Here is a 23473-nt window from a genome sequence, read left to right as displayed (position 1 = left end):
GGGGTGAGAGATGTTAGGAATGGGGTGTATGGAGGACAGGGAACATTACAGTGATAGGGCAAGAAGGAAGGGAAGGAGGCAGTGACAAGTTAGGCAGTGATGTACCCTGTACACCTGATCTCTCCCGCTCACTACTTACCTTCGATCTTCCCCAAACAGCCTTTCTACCTCTACGCGCCCTGGACTCCTGCGCCTCATCTTCAGTTCCATCTGCCGTCGTTCCAGCTCGAAGGCCTCTGTGTTGCTGATGCGTTTGGCCTGTGGGATGTCGGCCAGTACGGTGTAATCTCTCCGGCTCCTGATCTGCTGCACATCTCCTCCACTGGCCGCCGTTCCCCAGCTTGCCTCAGAGTCCATGGAGCTGGCAGATGAGGTGAGTCGCCTGCTCAGAGCCAAACCTGAGCTCACGGAGTCCCTCCGCACCGGCGAGCGGCTCCGGCCAGGACCACCCTGTAGTGCTGGTGAGATGGAGCGGTCTGAATCTGACTTTCGGCGCTCTGGAGAAAAATAGCCACTTTCCACCCTGGTCTTCGACCATTCTTCACGAATAGTGAGTCCCTTGGTGGATTCTGGCAATAAAGGAAGAAGATTTTCAAAACAGGCAATAAGCATGACGGATTTCACATTAGTTTGCTCCTGAGATGCATTTACCTATGAGTAGTTATTCGTGTCATTTGCTCAATTTTGTTTGAATGACAATTTGCATTTTGATTCTTCTCACATTTCAGTTTTTGTTTTACGTGATTTGCTTTAGTTTGAAGGTTGAACCTTTGCCCTGCTTGGTTTACAATCTCTTTTATTTTAAATGTAACTTTGTTTTTCATTCTACTTTCAGTATCGGATTTGGATGTAAATTGCAAGTTTGAGATTCTGTTTCCATTTGAAGTTTCCAAATGCATTTGTCTAAGTATTGTTTAAGTATTTTTAGTTTAAAGTTTAATTTGTAGTTTCTTTCCATTTCTTGTTTGTATTCATTGTGAGTTCAAATTTCAATTTTAGTTTTACTTTGTAATTAATGTTGCAGGTTTTTGTCTGTGTTCGAATTCATTATGACTTTAGTTTAGTTTTTAAGGAGGTTTAAAATGCACGTTCTAAATCTAAGTTTGTGTGATATATGATATTCAGATTACAATTTCAAATTAACTTTAATGTTGTGCTTATTTTACTTATACTTTCCATTTGACTTTTAACTTTTCATTTGAATTAACCTTTTGTTTAAGTTACAGTTTCATGACAAGTTTAAAAAAAAAATATTTAGTTTCTACTTGCATTTCATTTTAAGCTTTATATCGACAGGTTCAGTTTTCTTAAGAAGCGTTTTCCTTTTTTAATTCTATTGTTATTTTTAATTGTTCATCCACACTATTTTTAATTTATGTTTAGAGTTGTTTTGAAAATGTTAGTTTCATTGCACTGCTATTTATGAAATTTAAGATAATTTATAATTCTGATGTATATTTGTTTTTTTAGGGTAAATTATCATTCGGGTTGTGATTTAATTTGAGTACCACTTTAAATATTACGTTTCAGTATTCTTTTTGTTTCTATAATACATATGCATTATGTTGGCCTTGTGTTACTTTTCATATGGAGGGTGCTTTCGTATTGTATTTCACTTTATTTATGCGGGCGCAATTCTGGGAAAATGCTTTTTGTGCTTCTGATAATATACAAACCATATTTACAAATCCAAAAATCACACAAATTACTTTCTACATGCACATTTGCAGTTCCCAATGGGTCCCTTCGGTTGGGCCTGGGTGTATGTCAGGCACAGATCTTCTTGTGTCGTCATTCCCAGAGGGAGGTAGCAGGAGATGTGTGTGGCGTACACTCCTTTGCTCTATAGTAATCCTGATATACAGTTGCTTTTGTTGGTATTTTTATAGATTCTCTTTTTCCTATGTTGTTAAGCCAGGTATGGCTAATATACTGTTTGAGTTTGTAAATTATTACATTTTAAAAAACATACTTTTCACACAAGCGTGCACTCAGGCAGTACCTCAATATACAGATACGAGATCCACTGGAATTTGCAGGCACCATCAACTTTCATCTGCCCTTAACTGAAATGACCATGAATATACTAACGTCTACCCCCTTCCTGAGTCCACCTTGTGGTCAAACTGTACCCAGTCCTACATACTAACTATGCTATAGCTAGAGAGCAGCATTAAAAGACCATGCAAGCATCTGCAATACCCATACAGTGAGCACCCATCCTTTGTGCCTCCCTGCATCATCTCTGCTGCCCCGAGCAATGGAGAAATAGAGACCCTTGCACTGATTCATTTGTGTGTCGATAGTTTGACAGTAGCACTACCTCCCAAATCTTACTGTACCACCTGTGGACCTTGCCAGTGGCAACCAGAAATCCTGCTCCACCCTTACATCACGCCTCAAGTCCTACCTTCCTAGTGGTTGACAAACTGGGGTCACCGAAAGACCTTGGTTGGGTGTTCTGTTGGGGCTGCCAGGAGAAGTCACCTAGGGTATAGTCTTGTTAGTTGTCACAGAGGCTTGCTATGGGGTGTCCTTTTGAGCAGTGGGTGAAGGTGACATGAAGGCTGTGGAGATCAAATTTGTGGTGGTGTATGGACTGGAGGATGTAAAGACAGAAGCAACAATCCCAGTAAAAGATGGTGGCAGTCATTGTGCAGTTAGAGTGATACTAACTGTTCCAAGATGGAGCCTGAGCCTACATTGCTAATGCTTCACCTAAGGAATTGCCAGAATAAGAGGACAGAGCCCTTGCGCATGCTGCCTGGCAACTATTAAGTTGGTGGGTTTACTACTATCCATCCCAGTTTCCACCCGACCATATATGTTTTCATGCACTTCTCAGGTAATTCCTCTGGCTGCCCTCCTTCTACTCCTGTGCTCTTTCCATTCCCCTCTTGCCTGACAGCAGTCATACACTTTCTCCGACCACCCCTCCTGTTGAACATGTCACATGTGAGCTTGACTGACGTGGACTTCTCATGCCCAATTTTGGACAGTATATGCTGATGTTTATATTTTGTATTTAGGTCCTTTATCTCTACATTTAAGCTGAGCTTCACATACTGTATCAATTTCTGACAAGGTCCAGTGAAGCAGGCCAGGCAGGACCAGTGTTTTACTCTTCGTTACCATAATTCTCTGTATTTCCCCATCAGTGTGGATCCATGGACATTAGTTTTAGTTGTACTCTAACTTCCAAATGGTGGGGGAGCAGCACATGTCTGCCGGATCCAACCACCATACCAGTGCTTGGCAACCTCTCCCCATGGAAGGTGCAGTAAGTCTATGTGGAAGCGAAGGATCCCAGTTAGTATGTTCAAGTCTTGAGAGTTTTAACATCCCACGTCTTGAGAGTTTCAGACATCCCACGTCTTACAACCTCGCTCTTCAAAAATGACCGAAAATGGTGTTTGGAGATCAAACCCAGAAACCCCGATTGCATGTGAATGTCTACACCAGCAACTGGGTGGCAAGTGTAACAAAGACAGATCTCTTCTTTTTTTCTCCTAGTCTGCAAGCACATCACATCACATCACCAGTCAATCCAGACTAATTGGAAACAAGATATCTGAAATCCAAGCTGGTCAAAAGATTTTTGCTATCACCTTCCGCATAGCATTCTCAGGAAACTCACTATCAACGTATTCAGAACCGCCATGATGCAACCCAGCTATGAAAGCCTGCTGGCCTTTGAAGCAATCCTAGAAAACCACAAAAATACACTTTTGTGAAACCACTCTCTCCCCGTGTGCAGTGGCTCACTTCCTAGGGAGCACACCACACGGTCTTCCCCTCATCACTTTTCACCACATCCAACACCGAGAATACCTAACACCAGTGTATTACCCTTAGCATCAACTCTCCACCAACCAGCGACACAATGCTGGGCCCAGATCTGCTTCCAATGATCAGATACACAGGTCTCTAGCAACATATTCACACCCAAAGCAGAGACATTGCCACCACCCATTATGAGTGTATCTAACCCTTTGCAATTCCTCCTTACCTACCTTAAAATTGACCTGATGAACACTTGATCAACCCTGAGGCACACAACAAGACATCTACAACTTCCTAGCCAAAACAATTGGTCAACAAGCAGGCCTCACTGATCATCACATTAGACAATCTCCTCCCTTCTGGCAACAAAAACTTAGCGAAAAATAAAGCAGCAAAACAAGGACTGGACCGTCACACCACAGTGTCCAATATTGCATTTCCATCCTTTGAGTGCAGAGGGGCCTGATACTCTATTTCCATTAAAGGGTCCTTTACCTTTGGCCATCCGTCCTGGATGAATTATTTGAACTCCACCTTCAGATAAAAGCAAATAAAATTCTGATTGCAAGAATCTTTAATTTGTGGGTCCACATACACTCCAACATGCATGCCACTTGCTTCACAGAAGTGGTGAGTGGCCCAACGCACACAGCTAGCTATACATAAGACCTCATGTCCACATTTGAACTTAAAACTACTAAACTAGTGGTGCAAACCGAGGTATGATTGGATCACTCATTTGTTGCACCAACCATTCAAAATTAGCTTGCAGACCCACTATCAAACCACACCTTCTCCTTCCCCATTATACACTTAATAGATATAAGCACAAGGATGTTCGAGTCTACCTATAAAGCTCCTAAATCGATAGCTCCACACCAGCAGATAAAGAAATATTACTTGACAATCTCTACCTCAGCATATGTTCTGCTTAAGACACTCTGCTCCATATTCACCAAAAAGGGATTCAATGAGGAACCTGCTGATCTGGAATAGAGCAAACACAATCTGGAAAAGATATAGTTTTACATATTGGAGGCACCGAACTAGATACATGAAATACTTCATATTTAGAAGGAACAGAACCAACAGAGCCTGGTGGGCTAGTTGACTCCTAGGGGACCTCTGGATTGAAGAGGAATTAATTCTCCAACTATAAAAACGCGCCACGTGGCGCGTTTGCACAGTGGTGAAGGTAGGGGGCGGGGCCTGAGGTGATATGTGTGCAAACACTCCCTGTGGCGCGTTTTAAGTTGGGGAGCTAATTCATCTTCAATCCAGAGGTCCCCTGGGGGCCAACTAGCCCACCAGGTACCTCCAGTATGTGCCAGGGAGCTGCGTTGCAGAGAGGTGTTCAGAGGCCACGCCCCTTTTTACAACCCTCTGCAACACAGCTCCGTGGCGCTTAGCGGAGGTACCTGGTGGGCTAGTTGGCCCCCAGGGGACCTTTGGATTGAATAGGAATTAATTCCCCAACTTAAAACGCGCCATATGGATATTTATATCTAAATTTATTGGTGGTTTTAGTATCATCATACAGTACTATTTTGAGATTCACCATGATTTGACTTTTGAGACCGCTATGAAATATCAACTATGCTATTTTTGCTGACTAACTCTGGTATCTGGACACATGACAATAGGGTTAACAATAATGTTGTGCTATTTTATTCCACAGTTTCCACTGTGCACCTTGGAGATAACTACAGGCACAAGGCACAAGGACAATCTAGGACTGGGAGTGGCACCTTTTGAATACCAAAAACCAGTTCAGTGACCCCTGGATTGATAAGATAAGATAAAATAGGAAATCGTTTCAAAACGAATACTCATGCTATTTAGTGGCTTTAAATACAAGAATGGTTTTCTCTTCCATCTCTGTGACTTGGATTATTTTGTGTACTTTGTATGCTTAATTCATATTGATAAGGCTAAACTGATAAACTAGCTCCAGAGTGCTTGGATAGGGATGTACAGCTGAACACAACTCGTATATGACAATATACACAAATTCTGAGTATGTACAAATCAGTTGGTCATCCATGTATCCATATGCCTAGAGACACAAGATGTATTTCTCTCTTTTTAAAGTCTAACTGGGCCCAGTTGACTTTTTTAAGGATGTATGTCTGAGGAGTCAAGAGTAGTTATTATGTGAATTTTAATTGCACTTTTTCTATGGATTTTCACTAATAAAATGTGTCAAACACAAGGTATGTTGACAGCCCGGTGGGACATATGACACAGATATATTTGCACATGGAACTTTGTAAGATTAGACCTAGGTAAGCGCCTTAATCCTTGCACAGGACATGTGAACACCTATGCTCCCAATTAGGTGGAGTGGGATGGCCTATGTTTTTTATTGGTATTTTACTTGAATTCTCAATGTTTTTACGATACCTTGCTTTCACTATTGTATTTAACTATGTGAAAATCCTGTATGGTACATGAATTTTGCTATATTTGCACAATTATTTAACCATACGAATGTTCAAAAATCTCGTCATTTAAATGAATTAATTCAGTGGTCACATAACATTGTATTGTATTTCACATTGACTGTTCCCTTTGCAAGTCCGCTGTCTAGGTCCATGTACCACTACCCAATCAGAGCTATGCACTGTCACTTTAAATATTTCACCCTCACTTACTCTCGCTGTCATGTGAGCAAGGCACTTGGGTGCCGAAATGTTATAGAACCAACAAGCGAATAAAATATTCATCACCGTGAAATTTGGTCCGTGCATTGTGTTCCTGCGCTTGCTGAGGGAGAGTTGCAATGCGCAGGAGACTTTGGTCGTCAATATATATATATATGTATATATATATATATAAAATATATATATATCACCTAAGCAGTTGAAATACCTAAGATGGTTCACAGTAGCATGTGGCCTTGTAATACATGGATGTTAAGAGCAAACACTCTATTCCAAGATTAATGTTCAACATTCTACAAAAGTACACCACAAGAAATGGTGTATAGAAACAGACATGCTAAACTATTTGTCAAAATAACCAAACTATAATTCACGGATAAAATGGTGACATTCAAAATAGTTCCAAAATCTACATTATGTCTTGTGCTTCTCACAGCTAAGAGTACACAGGACCTAACCTCCTACTTATTGTGAAACCAAGATTTATGTGCATTTATCTTAGAGTCCACTACCACATAGACGGAACACCAACCACCCCTATGGAGTCTGGAATCACCCCAAGCCACTGCTAGAAGAAAGTTACAGAAACAGGTAGGCTCAACGTCCTCCAACTAAACTACCCAGAACCCACCAATGACCTGATCAACAACACAAACAACTTCAACAACTGGAACACCACCTGTGCCAATACCTTAGTGCTTCTGAAAAAACCAAACCCAAAAGATCCAACAAACAATCTAGCTGGTACAAGGCTAACCCCAGAGAATCCAAGAGAGTTGCAAACAATTTGAAACGAAATGGAGAACAACCTGAAGAACAACCTCAAGAAACACTCATAAGGCCCACTTAAACACCATCACAATGAAGTAAAAGAGACCAAGAAAAGGTCCTGACCCTGAGAATTGAATCTAGCTTCGACAACTGCAAGGAACGTTTCACCATCATCAAGGAATTCACCAACTCAACAGCCGCAATCCCAATCATCACCCCACAAAAGAACTCTGGGACAACCTCTCCAACTTCTTCCAAAAACAAATCACCAAGATCTACAGCAACTTCAAACCCCTGCCACCTTCCCCATCGACCTTCCCAACCTGCTAACCTCATCAACCGAGACAGCCAACTGACAAGCATAGTGAAAAAACAGAATAATTAGTCTGAGAGTTTAAATCTTCACAACTCCTGTGTCTATGAATTATAGTCTGGGAATGATGCAGGCTGATGGCAGTTTTTGCCCATGTAAGTTCCATTTCCACTTTTAGGGGATGACTGTATGTCAGTAAAGACACCCTGTGGACATTGAACAGCAAAATAACCAGAGTCTGCAGGCACCAAAACGGATTTCTTGCCAACAACCTACTACAACAAATGCAAGAGGATGGGATGAACAAAAGAGCTCATACCCTCTTTAGTGGTGGATCCTCTTCTGGCGTAGTTATTGGGACCCCACTTGGAGTCACCATTTTGCGATCGCATCCTCACTTCCACTTCTCGTCCGGGAGGCCACATTTCTTCGTCTCCGTCTGTTTCTGACAGCCAGGTCATGCCCTGAAGGAGTCAAGGAAAGAAGCTATAATAAACAAATGGCGGATGTCAGAGTTCTTGTTGGACGGAGATAGATGGTATCTTCCTGTCAACTGCGAAGGGATTCTTCAAAATTACTTGCTATGGCGATTGAATTTTTCTAATCGATGGTACAGTAGCACTTGCCACTTGGGATAATGCAGGATAATTAATTCTAATAAAATTATGCAGAAGTGTTGTTGTGGAAAGATGGTGGAGGAATATGAATTGTGAGAGATGATTTTGAAAGGGATGATTCGGAAGTGCTAGCTGTTGGGGGAGTTGAATTAGACAGGTGCTTCTGAGAAATAGTCTGGGACAGAGATTTCAACATAGGCCCAGGAGGATGGGACCCACGTCAAATTTTCCAGGTATCCACAAAAAATACATTTTTATACAATGAATGTAGATTTGTATCATGTTTATAGTTTTATGTTTACTCGGCCCCTGCAGGAGATTAAAGTCCTGCCGGGACTCGCAGTTGGCCGCCATCTTGGGTGAGGAGGGTCACTAGGCGAGCGGTATAGCGCTCGGCCCCTCACACCATCGGCCCTATAAAAGCCACAATATAGTGGCCCCCCAATTGATAGGACGCTCGATGTTTACCAGAGCGACTTTATGGGATTTATGCTATCTGCTAGATGCAATTCGCGCATTCCGCGCATTTTAATGAAATTTTACCGATTGTGCTCGTAATAACTTTTTTGTTGTGCAGGTACCTCTGTGGCAGCGCGCTGGGCGTTTTCTGCGCTGCACTTACTCCCCTTCTTTATCACTCGGCCCCTGCAGGAGATTAAAGTCCTGCCGGGACTCGCAGTTGGCCGCCATCTTGGGTGAGGAGGGTCACTAGGCGAGCGGTATAGCGCTCGGCCCCTCACACCATCGGCCCTATAAAATGGCGCTCCCCACAGGGAGCGCAGCGGACGGGTGCTGCGGGCACGCCGTCAGCGCGCCAAAGTCGCGCAAAAGTCTAGCCCGTCTGCGCCCATCCGCGGCCAGACGGGCCCAGGGCTCTGGTGCGCTGCCTCTTCCATCACTTACTCTCCCGCTACACTCCGAGGTTTACAGCACCCCCCTTGCGCCCTCCAGTCTACAATCTGGGACCGCCTTGTCTCTCTTGGCATCCCGGCGGATATACCCTCTCCCAGACTTACCCATCAACCCCCGGTGGTCTCTATTCCGCCTGTAACCCCTATCCGCATACTCTACCTTAATACACGCTCCCTTCCCCAACACCACGCTGATATTCTCCTCTTGCTGACAGCTGAAAACCCAGACGTTTTACTGCTCACTGAGACTTGGCTGTCTGACATCTCCCTTCCTGACATTCTGGCTGCCCTGCCCCCTAACTACTACATGCTGAATGCCAACCGGCCTGCAGCCCGTCGTGGCGGGGGGGTAGCGGCAATCATACGGAAGGACTTGACATCTATTGCGTCTTCTTCACTATGCCTTCCCGAGGTCGATAATCTTGTCATCAGCCTGGCAACGGAAGCAGGTGCCCTGACTCTCATTGTTTTATACCGTCCTCCCACCTCTATGCCCCTGTTCCCCGCTGCCCTCAGCGAACAGCTCGCCGCCTTGATGACCTCCTCTGCTCGCCTCGCCATGTTCGGCGATTTTAATTACTGGTTTAACCATGCTGACGCAGGCCCCCACGCCACTGAATTGTTTGAGGCACTTTCCAGCCTAAACCTAACCCAGCATGTCGCCACCCCCACCCACACTGGTGGCCACATCCTCGACCATATTTGGATGCAGGGGGTATCGCTCACTGGGCTGAATATTTCCCCCTGCGTCTGGTCCGACCACTTTATGATCGACTCGTCCATCCTGGTAGAGGGTCTGGTCAAGCCACCCCCGCGGGAGGGCGGGATGGCTCGGAAGTGGAACGCTCTTGACTCCTCTGCCTTTCTCTCCTTCCTCGCGGAGACTCAGCCTCCACTCAGTAACAATTCAGGCGTCAACACACTGGATGCCAACATTGCCCATTGGCTTGCTACTGCTAGTGACAAATTCGCTCCCCTGTCCTGCTTCCCCCGCTCTCGCCACAGCAAATCTCATAAATGGTTCAACCCAACGCTGAAGTCACAACACCTTGAGCTGCGCCAATATGAGCGTAGGTGGAGGCGCAATTATCTCAGCACAGACAGGGAGGTGTATGTGCTCGCACGCAGGGCATACAAAAAAGCCATCATTACAACTAAGGCTGCCTATTTCTCAGATAGAATATCTACAGCTCCCAACCAATCTAAAGAGATATTCAAGGTCCTCGGCGAATTAACATCGGACACCAGGACACTCCCGAAACTGCCCCCTTCTGCAGAGTCTTGTAATGCCTTGAATACTTTTTTCATAGACAAAATTTTGGCAATTAAAAATTCTATTCCTCATTCCTCTCCTTCAGTAACAACTGCTGTCTCGTCCACCAACACTCCCACTCTGGCCTGTTTTCCCACTCTTGACTCTGATTCCTTAGCCAAGTTGGCCACTCGGGTGAAATCCGGTTCCCCCAAGGACTGTTGCCCTCCTTCTGTGCTCCGTGACGTCTGTCACATTCTCCCGCACTGCATCTTACCCCTCCTTAACACTTCCCTTAACTCCGGCACAGTTTCTAAATCTTTCAAGGAGGCTGTACTGGTGCCCCTGCTAAGAAAACCTGGCGCGGACCCAGTTGTCCTCGCCAATTACCGGCCCATCTCTCTTCTGCCCTACCTGTCAAAAATCTTGGAGGCACATGTGACCACCTGCCTCTCGCAATTCATCGAGGAGTCCAACTTCCTAGAAACAAACCAGGCCGGCTTCAGACCAGCCCATTCCACCGAGGCTGTGCTCCTTGCCGTGTTGGACAACCTCAGATGCAATGCTGACAGAGGCCGCCCCCAGGCACTGGTCCATCTGGATTTGTCGGCGGCATTCGACACGGTGGACCACAACATCTTACTCCACCGTGTCGAGTCCGCCGGAGTCCGTGGGCCTGCCTTGTCCTGGGTTAAATCCTTCCTGGAGGGTAGATCTCAAGCAGTCAGTCTGGGCCCCTTTAGCGCCACCAGTGCACTTTCATGTTGCGGGGTTCCTCAGGGTTCTTCCCTCTCTCCCCTCCTTTTTAATTTGTACCTTCAGCCTCTTATCCACTCTCCAGGCAGTTGGGATGTCACCGTATTTAATTATGCGGACGACTTACAAATTATCTTCCCCCTCTCCTCTCCTGATGCCGTCACCAACTTCAAGGCGGTTATGATACACATCCAGCAGTGGATGAACCAAAATCATCTAAAGCTCAACCCTGGGAAAACTGAGCTCCTCCTTCCTGGGAGAAGCGCTTCCCATTGGGGCCCGCAATTCTGGCCATCTGAGCTCGGCCCATCTCCTCCCCCTGCCGGCTGCGTAAAGAGTCTCGGCGTCATAATCGACTCCGAGCTCACTGTTAAGGCCCAGGTGAGTGCCGTAACATCTTCCTGTATGTTCCAACTACACAGGATTCGGAAAGTCGCCCACCTACTGACCCCTGAAGCTTTGCTACAAGTCTTAATAGCACTGGTGCTGTCTCGTCTGGATTTTTCAAATTCCTTGTATCTTGGTCTCTCCAAATCCTTGTTGTCTAGGCTACAGATTATTCAAAACCAGGCTGCCAGACTGGCGTTTAAAATCCCCAGATGGCAGTCGGCCAAACCTTTACTACATCAGTTACACTGGCTACCTGTCAACGAAAGAATAGCCTTTAAGGTCGGCTGCCTGGTCTTCAAAGCCTTGACTGGTCCCTTTCCTGCTTTCTTGAAGTCTCTGGTTACTCCCTACTGCCCCTCCCGAATTTTGAGGTTCACTCATCTTCAGCTTTTAGTCACTCCCCGGTTTAAACTCACTAAATTAGGTGGCCGTAGCTTTTCCCACCTGGCCCCCAAATTATGGAATTCTCTCCCGCTCTCCCTTAAATCCTCACATTTTATTGTATCATTTAGGAAGCTCCAAAAAACTCTGTTGTTCTCACATCCCCACTAAAATCCCTTCTGTTTAGCCTCAGTGTTCCTATCAGCGCCAGGAAACTCATGGTGACAGCGCGCTCAACAAATGCCCATTAACATAACATAACATAACATTAACATAGTTGGTATCCTGAAATTATGCCATTGATTAGATTATTGGTTTGATGGAAAGGTGTAGGAGCAATTAAATGTGATTAAATAAAACAAAAACATTATTACATATTATCATTATTGATTGGCTCTTGTCCGCTGAGATATATATAAATTGTTGATTTTTGTAAAAACAACAGACTGTTGCTTTCCACAAATCCTGGTTGATACTAAACCCTTAAAACCAGTGATAATTTAGCTGGGGCTCTCGTCAGGCGTCAGCTTACACCAGGCCATTTCTTCTGTTCGTGCTGCCTAAAACAGAACCAGTTCCTAACCATGAAAGTGGGGAGAGGATGCGGTGCAATGGCCAGAGCTGCTGACTTCGGAGAAGGTGAACCTGGTACGGATCTCTGCATCGGCTCAACATCATGTGATTCTTAAATCAAGCACTGCTTAAAACTAAACAGTTAGACAATGAGGCGAATCTTGACTTCAGACAAATATAAAAAGTAGAACATTATTTTGCAATGCGAACAACAAGATCTAAACACCCGAGCAGAATCTTGTATTTCTTAACAGCTCTAACAAACAAGTGACTCACTGGATGTGCAGACAGTCGACTAGTGACTGATGAAGATGATTGTGAAGGAGAACTGGCTCAGGGGGATAGTTTGCAGTTGTAAGAGAGTTGGTTGCACAGTGATGCTCATGTGAAGTAAACCCCTCCCTCCAGCGCCTTGAGACCCTCTGGGTGAGTAGTGCGCTTTATAAATACCTGAACTTGAACTTGAACTATGTGTATTGATGTGGGAGACACTGTAGCAGCACCAGGTGTGGATGGCTAATATGGTGTAAGAGTGCCATGGGTAGATGGGGGAGATGGGGTATGGTGCAGGAGTATTGCTTGTGGATTCTGGTGCTGTTTGAGAGGTGACTTTAGTGGACCATGCAGAGCACTGCGGATAAGGAGTAAGGATTCTCGTCAGTTGGATAGCGGAGGAGTGCTGTCGGTAGGAGATGATGATGTTTTCTTCTCTGCGGAGGATGGCACGGGAGTGCTCACTGGCAGGGATAGTGTATTCAAGACAGTTGTAGACCTACAATGTTGACTTCTCAATATCAACCAGTAAAAATATGGATGTCAAGATATTGACTTGAAGATGGCAACTAGGACATTTAATCTGCACTTCCCTATGTACCTTTGCCATTGCAGTATATTGCAAGCCAATATCTTGCAGTCTACATTGTTGCAGCTTGATACTTTTGTATGAAATCTTTTTCGATACCGCTACCAGACAGAGGTGGGTGACAGTGTGGGAGCTCGGGCTGTTGATGAGTGTTGGCGATGAAGGGACACTGGCTGTGAGGTGATGGTGTGGTACCTGGAAGGAGGAAATGAAGCAGGTGTCCTAAGGACAGAGGTCACGCCAGTATCTTTAAACCCTTGCTTCCTGTCTCACCTGTGGGGTGGATGGGTCTGTGGGGTCTCTGTGCACCCAGCTCTCATTTCCACTGAGCGCCTGTGGATAATCTTGGAGATCTGACTGCTCCGGTAAGCTGTGAACGAGAAGAAGAGCATCATATGGGAAGCGTTACTTTCCATCAACTTCCGTCACCTTGAGCAGATCCCACTCTTCTTCCACATCATGTTTCTCTCCTGCCCCTTCCTGCACCCTTTGTCTCTCTGTACCTCCTCTACCCCTTCCCCACATCCCCTATTTCTGCCCATATCCCAGCCCTTTTCCTCACCTTCTGCCTCCCCATCCCCCTTGCCACTATCCTCTGTCTATCTCCTGCCACCTTTTCTATCTTCTCCTTGACCCCTTGCGGCATCCTCTGTTTCTTGCTTAGATCCTGCCCATCTCCTGCACATTCTGTGTTCCGCGGGCTCTTTCCATGCACCGTGTGGCTCTCCCCCATCTGTCTCCTGTCACTTTCAGAACCCTCTGACTCTCCATCCATCCCTGGTCCTTTCCTTTGCTGCATCCTTATTCTATCTCCCCTCTCCCAGCCAGGCCATGTATCCGTGCTCAGAGAAACAGCCAATCTGTCTTTTCCCGAACCTTGCATCCTGCGCCTTCATACCATCTGAGATCCTCGTCAATTTACATAGCAGCAAAACGGCGCATTTTAATCTACCAAGAGTTTTCAAAATAGCACAGGCAAGTGCAAGGAAACCAGCAAATAACATTTCTTGTCGCTCAGATTTTTTTTTAATAAGACACATTTTGCCCAGCAGTTAGGTAGTCATTAATAGGAACGATGTAAGTAGCAATTTTTAAAGGGAATTAGGATCCTCTGCAGATTTTGCAAATAGCAAAAATACATTTAGAACGTACTCCTGAACTTGCCTATAACCTCTGAAGATAAACTTCCCTCAGTGTTTGTTCATTCATTTTCCTCCGGATTCTGATAATGATCACACTTCTTCATATCATGAATTTCCCATATATTTCCTATTATCACATATCCATGCTCTATGTCATCATAATTTCTCCATATTTTAGGTGATCATGAAATTACTATGCATATTTCAGTTTATGAGGAATTTCCCTTATTAATGTTCAATATTTATTTAACAGATGTGTGTCAGACATGAACATGCCACAATATTGTTTAACATACGTTTTCAACAATTCTGCTCAGCATTCATATTTAACAATTCAAATTTCTGTAGATCTTTCAGATTTCTGCATACCTCGAATTTCCCACATTTCAGTTTAAAACAGAAGTTATGCCTTTTTGCTCAGCACAATCTCCAATGTGCTTGTAAAGCATCAATTTACTAAATTTTTGCCTAATATCCATCGTTCACAGTTTTGAACAATGTAAGCTTCTTACATTTCTCATCATGTGTTTTAGATTGTGTCATAGGTGTGTTTTTGCACCCTCTTCAAAGCATTTTACTTAAAAATTGGATCTTAGAAATAGACTGTACTGTGCATGGGTAGGTCAGAGAGAGTGTGTGAGGTGCAGGGACAGTGGTATAGTTAGGATGATAGGCATGCTTATAAGGGCTGTTTGGAAAGTCAAATCCAGTCAGGGGGTGAAAGCAGGGGACCTCCCTCCTAGGTGTCTCTCAGGGCACAGTCAGTTCTCTTTCGTGTCCATTCAAGGCTTGTCTGATGACAGCTGTTTTCTGGTATTTGCTAATGAGCAGATAGTTTAGCTAAGCCCTTGGAGATTATTTGAGTGTTTTCTAAACCCCTGCACAATGACATACATTACATTCGAACCTCCTGCTCTTGGTATATTGCAATAGTAGGAAAAGGCCCATACTTCCTGGTATGTCCGTAGCATCAGGTCAACTTATGTGGGTAGCCTGAGATCTTCCTCCTAATAGAGGTATGGATCGTGCACATTCTTTTACAATTTAACCTGTCCTCGATGTTGGCAGATGGAGTGACTTTTGGGTGTGTTTTGTGTCCTAACCGTTCTTCATGTACAGGCAGTCTGGTCACCAGTGTTGCATCCATTGTAGGACATCCTCCTTCCTCATCCCTACTTCTCATCCATCATCCCTACTTCTCATCCCTGTTTATGATTCACTATTCCTACTTCTCATCCCTCGTCCTTGCTTCTCCTCTCTACATCTCATCGATCATCCCTGCTTCTCATCCATCATCACTAATTCTCATCCCTCAACCCTACTTTTATATCCCTACTTCTCACCCATCTCATCTTACTTATGAATCATCCATCATACCTACTTCTCATCCATCATTTCTACTTCTCATTCCTCATACTTCAGTCATACCAAAACATTTTCGATGTTTTGAAACACACCTTCACACTGATTGATTGGCTGTTGCCAACCAGAGTTAAAAGAGAGCAGGGTTGGACTATCGTAGAAATAGGCCCGCGCACCAAAATAAAAGTGGCTCAAATAAGCTTACCAGATAGCTAAACAACTGCCCTTATTTGCATAGTGGGTGCAAAAGTGGGTATGGAAGACTGCACGAACTTTAACTGGCTGCAAGCAAAGCTTGCTGAAATCAACAGTAAAAACTGGCCCAACAGATCATAAAACAGGGCCAAACACAGTACAAACAAGCATTAGAAATGCAATCGGGCTCGGATTTATTTGAGTTTGAGCTAATGGCATTGTAAATGCCAATGTATTGTTGCTATGTGTTATGGAGTGTGTTCATGTGGTGTGTACCGTACTGCTAGTGATCTCCTTGTGAATGTGCGAATATTGCACCACTTGCCTGTGATGTCCTTCTTATGCACCGCCACTCTGCACCGCCACTCTGCACCGCCACTCTGCACCGCCACTCTGCACCGCCACTTTGCACCACCGCACCGCCACTCTGCACCGCCACTCTGCACCGCCACTCTGCACCGCCACTCTGCACCGCCACTCTGCACCGCCGCTCTTCCACTCTGCACTGCCACTCTGCACCGCCACTCTGCACCGCCACTCTGCACCGCCACTCTGCACCGCCACTCTGCACCGACACCGCACCGCCACTCTGCACCACCGCTCTGCACCACCACTCTGCACTCTGCACCGCCACTCTGCACCGCCACTCTGCACCGCCACTCTGCACCACCGCACCGCCACTCTACACCGCCACTCTGCACCGCCACTCTGCACCGCCACTCTGCACCGCCACTCTGCACCGCCACTCTGCCACTCTGCCACTCTGCACCGCCACTCTGCACCGCCACTCTGCACCGCCACTCTGCACCGCCACTCTGCACCGCCACTCTGCACCGCCACTCTGCACTCTGAACTGCCACTCTGCACCGCCACTCTGCACTCTGCACCGCCACTCTGCACCGCCACTCTGCACCGCCACTCTGCACCGCCACTCTGCACTCTGCACCGCCACTCTGCACTCTGCACCGCCACTCTGCACCGCCACTCTGCACTTTGCACCGCCACTCTGCACCGCCACTCTGCACCGCCACTCTGCACCGCCGCACTGCACCGCCGCACTGCCACTCTGCACCGCCACTCTGCACCGCCACTCTGCACCGCCACTCTGAACCACTGCACCGCCACTCTGCACCGCCACTCTGCACCACTGCACCGCCACTCTGCACCGCCACTCTGCACTCTGAACTGCCACTCTGCACCGCCACTCTGCACCGCCACTCTGCCACTCTGCACCGCCACTCTGCCACTCTGCACCGCCACTCTGCCACTCTGCACCGCCACTCTGCACTCTGCACCGCCACTCTGCACCGCCACTCTGCACCGCCACTCTGCACTCACTGCCACTCTGCACCGCCACTTTGCACCACCGCACTGCCACTCTGCACCGCCACTCTGCACCGCCACTCTGCACCGCCACTCTGCACCGCCACTCTGCCACTCTGCACCGCCACTCTGCACTCTGCACCGCCACTCTGCACCGCCACTCTGCACCGCCGCACTGCACCGCCGCACTGCACCGCCGCACTGCCACTCTGCACCGCCACTCTGCACCGCCACTCTGCACCGCCACTCTGCACCGCCACTCTGCACCGCCACTCTGAACCACTGCACCGCCACTCTGCACCGCCACTCTGCACCACTGCACCGCCACTCTGCACCGCCACTCTGCACTCTGCACCGCCACTCTGCACCGCCGCACCGCCACTCTGCACCGCCACTCTGCACCACCACTCTGCACCGCCACTCTGCACCGCCACTCTGCACCGCCACTCTGCACCGCCACTCTGAACCACTGCACCGCCACTCTGCACCGCCACTCTGCACCGCCACTCTGCACTCTGCACCGCCACTCTGCACCGCCACTCTGCACCGCCACTCTGCACCGCCACCCTGCACCGCCACTCTGCACCGCCGCTCTTCCACTCTGCACCGCCACTCTGCACCGCCACTCTGCACCGCCACTCTGCACCGCCACTCTGCACCGCCACTCTGCACTCTGAACTGCCACTCTGCACCGCCACTCTGCACTCTGAACTGCCACTCTGCACCGCCACTCTGCACTCTGAACTGCCACTCTGCACCGCCACTCTGCACTCTGCACCGCCACTCTGCACCGCCACTCTGCACCGCCACTCTGCACCGCCACTCTGCACCGCCACTCTGCACCGCCACTCTGCACTCTGCACCGCCACTCTGCACCGCCACTCTGCCACTCTGCACCGCCACTCTGCACCGCCACTCTGCCCCGCCACTCTGCCCCGCCACTCTGCACCGCCACTCTGCACCGCCACTCTGCACCGCCACTCTGCACCGCCACTCTGCACTCTGCACCGCCACTCTGCACTCTGCACCGCCACTCTGCACCGCCACTCTGCACCGCCACTCTGCACCGCCACTCTGCACTCTGCACCGCCACTCTGCACCGCCACTCTGCACCGCCACTCTGCACCGTCACTCTGCACCACCACCGCACCGCCACTCTGCACCACCACTCTGCACCACCACTCTGCACCACCACTCTGCACCACCACTCTGCACTCTGCACCGCCACTCTGCACCGCCACTCTGCACCACCGCACCGCCACTCTGCACCACCGCACCGCCACTCTGCACCGCCACTCTGCACCGCCACTCTGCCACTCTGCACTGCCACTCTGCACCACCGCACCGCCACTCTGCACCGCCACTCTGCTGTCACTGGCACAACCCTTACCCACCCACCCCCAACAATGTGAGGGATCAGAAAAGGCGCGTAGAACGGGGATGATCTGGTGGAAAAGGCTCGATGACTTGTGTGCACAGGAGCCAATAAATGTATGGTTTAATTGACCCAGTTCCCAGCGAGGATTCTCCAGACACAGGGGACTGCATAAACATAGTTATACAGTATATCAACCTCACTCCCTAGCTCAAACACATACATCCCCAAGTTCTTAAGTACTAAGTAGTCACTCACAAACTTCGAACGCTCACGAGCATTACACACGCACTGTCATCCGCCATTAAGATCACCTGATCAAATCTCACGCGCCTCTGGGGCGACCCTCCCTCCTCCCAGCCGTGTTAAGTATACCAAGTGTCAGAGTGTCAGCCTTACTCTGAGGCACTGGCATCTGTGTGCCGTGTCCTTATTTTCAGGAAAATATACAAAGGCAGTGATGTTGGGGCCATTGACACCAAGTGTGCAGGAGTGTACGTGTGCATTGCACAAACCCCCAGCTGATCTGCGCAACTGCAAGACACGGGGTGAGGATACTTTCCGATGGTGACAAAAGTTTACAGAGTGTATACAGGAAAGTAGGCTCCCGAAACACCTGCATCACACATCTGCCCCTACAGCACAAAGTCAGCCACAGGGACACTTTCCTGCAACAACAAACTATATGTGCCTGTAATCTTGCCCCGCCCCTCGCTGCTGCCATGCCATGCCCATGGGTGCCTGTCGAGTGAGGCTGCACGGGTGCTGTGGCGGGTTTCCGTGCTTTGGATTTCATCTCAGCGCTTTAAAAAAAAAACACCCATGCTTTTTCCTGCTCTCCGCGGTTGCTCCTACGAGTGTGCAGCACCCCTCCCTCCTCCACTGTAACACGAGCCCCCCTCCCCTGCACGTCCCATCAGAGACTGGCAGAGGCAAGGCAGACAACAGGATTCACTTTAGTAACTGCTAGTGAATGCCCCATCATGTCCTCTACAAAGCCACCCTCCGTGCGTGCCCCGCTCACGGTGGCTGTGAGGGGCGGTGCACTCCCTGGCCGCCCGGAACAATCTTCCAGATACTTTACTTGTGTGCCCTGGAGGAGAGGATGGTAGAAAAATTGGTAGGGGGCTGAGAGTGCTTGCCGGGCCTTCAGCGGCAACCAAGTGATCGCGAACTACAAACAAGAACAAGGAAGCTGCGCGCTGAGCGCTGCAGAATTGTGAACGCGCCCGGCCATCTGGATTCACTAACGGAGGCACCCTGACAGCTCCTAATTATAATTTATGTACTTCTTTGCGCGAGCACGAACGAAATATGCCCAAAATGGCGGAACAAAACTACATTTACCCTATCACTTCAAGCCTATTAAAACGAAAACACAAGGAAGACGAATCACTGGCCAGATGACAGAAAACGCTAAGGAATGTGTGGAATTCCTCTCGCCAAGGCCCTAGGAGATACTTCTTTTTTTTCTTCTAACATTAGGATCTCGAAACTCCTCCCCCACTTACAGTGGGGAGGAGTCCGAGCCCTAAAAACCACCCCAACACAAAAGCAGGCCTGAGATGCTTTTTCATATAGTCATGAGGCAAGTAATGCCAGACACCATTAGGTTATACCATATACAGGTGCTCTCTTAAAATATGGCCAATACATTGTTTTCCATTTGAACAAGCTCCTTTGAACAAGAGGGGCCCACATGATTTAAATGTCTGGGGCCCGACTAAAGCTTCTGAATGGCCTGGCCCAAAATACCCTTAGAAATAAGGTATGAACCTTCCTTCCTATTATGTAAAAGCTGTCTGAATGCAAACCCAAACCTGAATAACTAAAAAAAAACACATGACGGTAAGTAATCAACATACCTTCACGATGAAAGGGTTAACCCCTTCGCTGCGGTGGTAATTCATCCACGGTGCGGGGGGGGGGGTGGGTGAGCACGGAGCCGCGGTGCTCGTGACGAGCCCAGCTCGTCATGAGTCACAGTGGAGCTGTGCTCATGACGAGCGGGGCTCGTCACGACCTCGCCCACTGATTAATTCGCCCGCACAGGCGGGGAATCAATCGTGCTTGGGCGGCGTGAAGCCGTGATGAGGAGCCCAGCTCGTCATGAGCACAGCTCAACTGTGACTCATGACGAGCTGGGCTCGTCATGAGCATTGAAGAGGTTAAAAAGTTTTGTTGCCTATTTTTCTCCATTCTGAGTCTGGACTTCAAGCTACTTCATCACCATCTGAATACCCCCAAGAACCTTTGCCCTTTTACCTCTCCAATGCTTTCCCAACTGTCCTCTCTATCTTTGCTAACCCAGTTTAGTACTTGTGCTTTCACTAACCGACTATAATCAGAATGTAATAATTGCTATAAACACTGTAAATTAAGAGTCGAGATTTGTACATATTCATACATTTGTTGGAGCCCTCTAATGACTTTTGAGAGTATGCGCGCTCAATAGAAAATTTTATATGTTACAAAAATAAAACTAATATTAAATGTGGGGTTGCATGAAGGAGAGACTATTGACTAGTACTTTGCTGTGTTGTTTCACTCTGCTGCCACCAACATGTGTTTTAAGCAAAATATACAAATAAACAAACGATACAGAGAAAAACCAGAAGTGTTTTTTTACTCCTAACTTTTCTACGTCTCAGGGAGCCCACAAAACTGATACCAGCCCTTGTGATGCCCCACACTACACTGGAAATAAATTAGAACATTGGAATGTTGGGAGCTCCATTGAAAACAATAGAGTGCCTCCGGCTTCTAATGGCCAGGACTCATGGTGCCAGAGGGGATTTCAGTCCCCTTGGGATCCGTGAGACCATTGTTTTATTTCCTAGAACATTCTGCCCTCTAGTGGTGGAATGGTCTAACAGTTTTATAGCCCTCTGCAGCTGGGCTACACTGGCATTAAAGTCCTGCCCCCTTGTTAAAGGCCTGAGACGTGGCCCGTATAGCCCAAAACAACGAGATATAAGGCTATAGTAGCTTGGGTGGAATGGGCTGTGGAGGTGATAAAAGAGGGCATGATGAAAAGTTGTTCTTGGTGGATTGTAGAGTCACTGAAATGGAATTGTCCCTGTCAGGACTATATAGAAGACTCCGGGAGGCGTAAACATTTCAAGCATTGTGCAGTTGTATCAATTGTGCAGCGTGTTTCCACATAGTCTGGTATTATTGCTCACTGTTGTATCGCTACATGAAAAGGAGACAAGGTTATGCTTAGGGTTTATTGTCCCGCTTTGCACTCTGCTGCCCTTCTGGGTTCTCCCGCCTGGCTCAGTAAGTAGAATCAGGCACCATGACACTCCCATGCATTGGGCACAATGGTTTGTCCCAGCTAGGAATTTGCATGGTATGTGCTGAAAAAGATCTGGCAGTGACGTGTGATTACAGAGAACTGATAATTATAGGTGTGCTTGCTTGGAATTAGCAATGATGTGTGCAGGGGGAGGGGCTTAGAACAGGCCTTCATTTAAGTTCAAGTTGAGGACAAAACCCCTGGATGTATGCATGCATGCATGTTTTGCATTCTTACACTTATCACACTCAATGAGATAAAGACCTGTGATCACCTTCCACACAAACATGCTCATGTGCTAGTTCTGCAACAAAAACACTACAGTATCTTTTGAGAAAGACATGTGGACATAGGAAGGTGGCATTTCTCTTCTGACTCCGTAGCACATGAATATAGCAGTGGGAAAAGTTATATCTTCCCATGTGTTTCCAGAGTACAGTGATATGACACATGAATTGGTGCGCGCCTAAGAGCCTTCACCTCAACCTATAAATATAACAATTCCACCTCGTAGTGTTATGCGTTGCCCACAGCACATGGCTTCTTTGGAAAGAGACTACAGGAAATTAAGGAAACAGAAAGCCATATATTTACTTGTTTGATCCAATCTGCAGAACAGAGCAGTGGTTGGTAGAAGTTATTTCTCCAGGCTGACCAGGAACACACATCAACATGTCTGCCCACTTGGTTGCCACGTTGGCATGGACAAGAGACTTAAAGCGATCTGTTCTCCGTGCTTTTGAGCTTTGGTGTGAACAGCACATGCTTACTTCTGTTCCATTTTGTTTGGCTATACCTTTTGTGGTATTTGCATACATTTCACAGTGGCCAAGGTGTTCCCAGTTATAAAGATGGTCCTGGCACTGACAGAGCCAACTCACCTTTACAGGACGGAAGAGTAGGAAAAATAATGGGCACGATGGCCTTCTGCATACCACCAGTTCCCCATGCTGGGCTACAGGTGAGCCCAGTCCAAGAGTGGCTCCAATGTCAGTGGTCACAGGTGACTGGGAGTTGGGAGGATCTAATGGGCGTCAAATAGGGGGTGCAGAAAGAAATGTAGCGGATGACTATAAACAACCTTACAGTGGACAGACCTTTCATGTAACTAAGTCCCTCTGCATATATCAAAACATACGCATTCCACAAGGGGCGGCGTGCTCACATGTGAAGGCTAAACATGATGGGTTAAGGAGCCAGGAGCAGGTCATGCAACAAGCACTCCGATGGATCTGCTGCTTGCTGACTGGAAGGACCCAGTCAGTCAGCCTGGTAACATACACCTCGGGCGCTCCTATCCTTATCTGTGGCATTCCGCAGGCATCCTCCATGAGACTGGCCCTCTTTAAAGCATACATAATCTCTCTAGCCAGAATCATCTTCTCTCTTGACATCAATGTTCTCTTCTACCCAGACGACATGCACCTCATTCTCTCGCTCACAGACAAGATGCCCCATACCCTGATCATGTTTAATGCCTGTATGATTGAAATCAGCCACTGG

At 47.4% G+C, this 23473-nt stretch overlaps 1 protein-coding gene across 1 annotated transcript in view; it reads right to left on the bottom strand.

Annotated features, from left to right (window-relative positions):
* The window catches only part of LOC144764098 (uncharacterized), a 115074-nt gene extending 92340 nt beyond the window's left edge, over positions 1-22734 (bottom strand). Inside the window, exons 1-4 of the mRNA XM_078650267.1 lie at positions 22565-22734; positions 13546-13642; positions 7850-7994; positions 140-569 (exon numbers count right to left, since the gene is read on the bottom strand). Coding sequence (XP_078506393.1) covers positions 140-569; positions 7850-7994; positions 13546-13642; positions 22565-22734 — 842 coding nt within the window. The remainder of the gene's footprint in view (positions 1-139; positions 570-7849; positions 7995-13545; positions 13643-22564) is intronic.
* Between the last annotated feature and the right edge of the window lie 739 nt (positions 22735-23473).

This window comes from Lissotriton helveticus, chromosome 1_1, assembly GCF_964261635.1.
Source record: "Lissotriton helveticus chromosome 1_1, aLisHel1.1, whole genome shotgun sequence".
NCBI classification, from domain to species: domain Eukaryota; kingdom Metazoa; phylum Chordata; class Amphibia; order Caudata; family Salamandridae; genus Lissotriton; species Lissotriton helveticus.
This window is presented reverse-complemented; position numbering and strand designations above follow the sequence as displayed.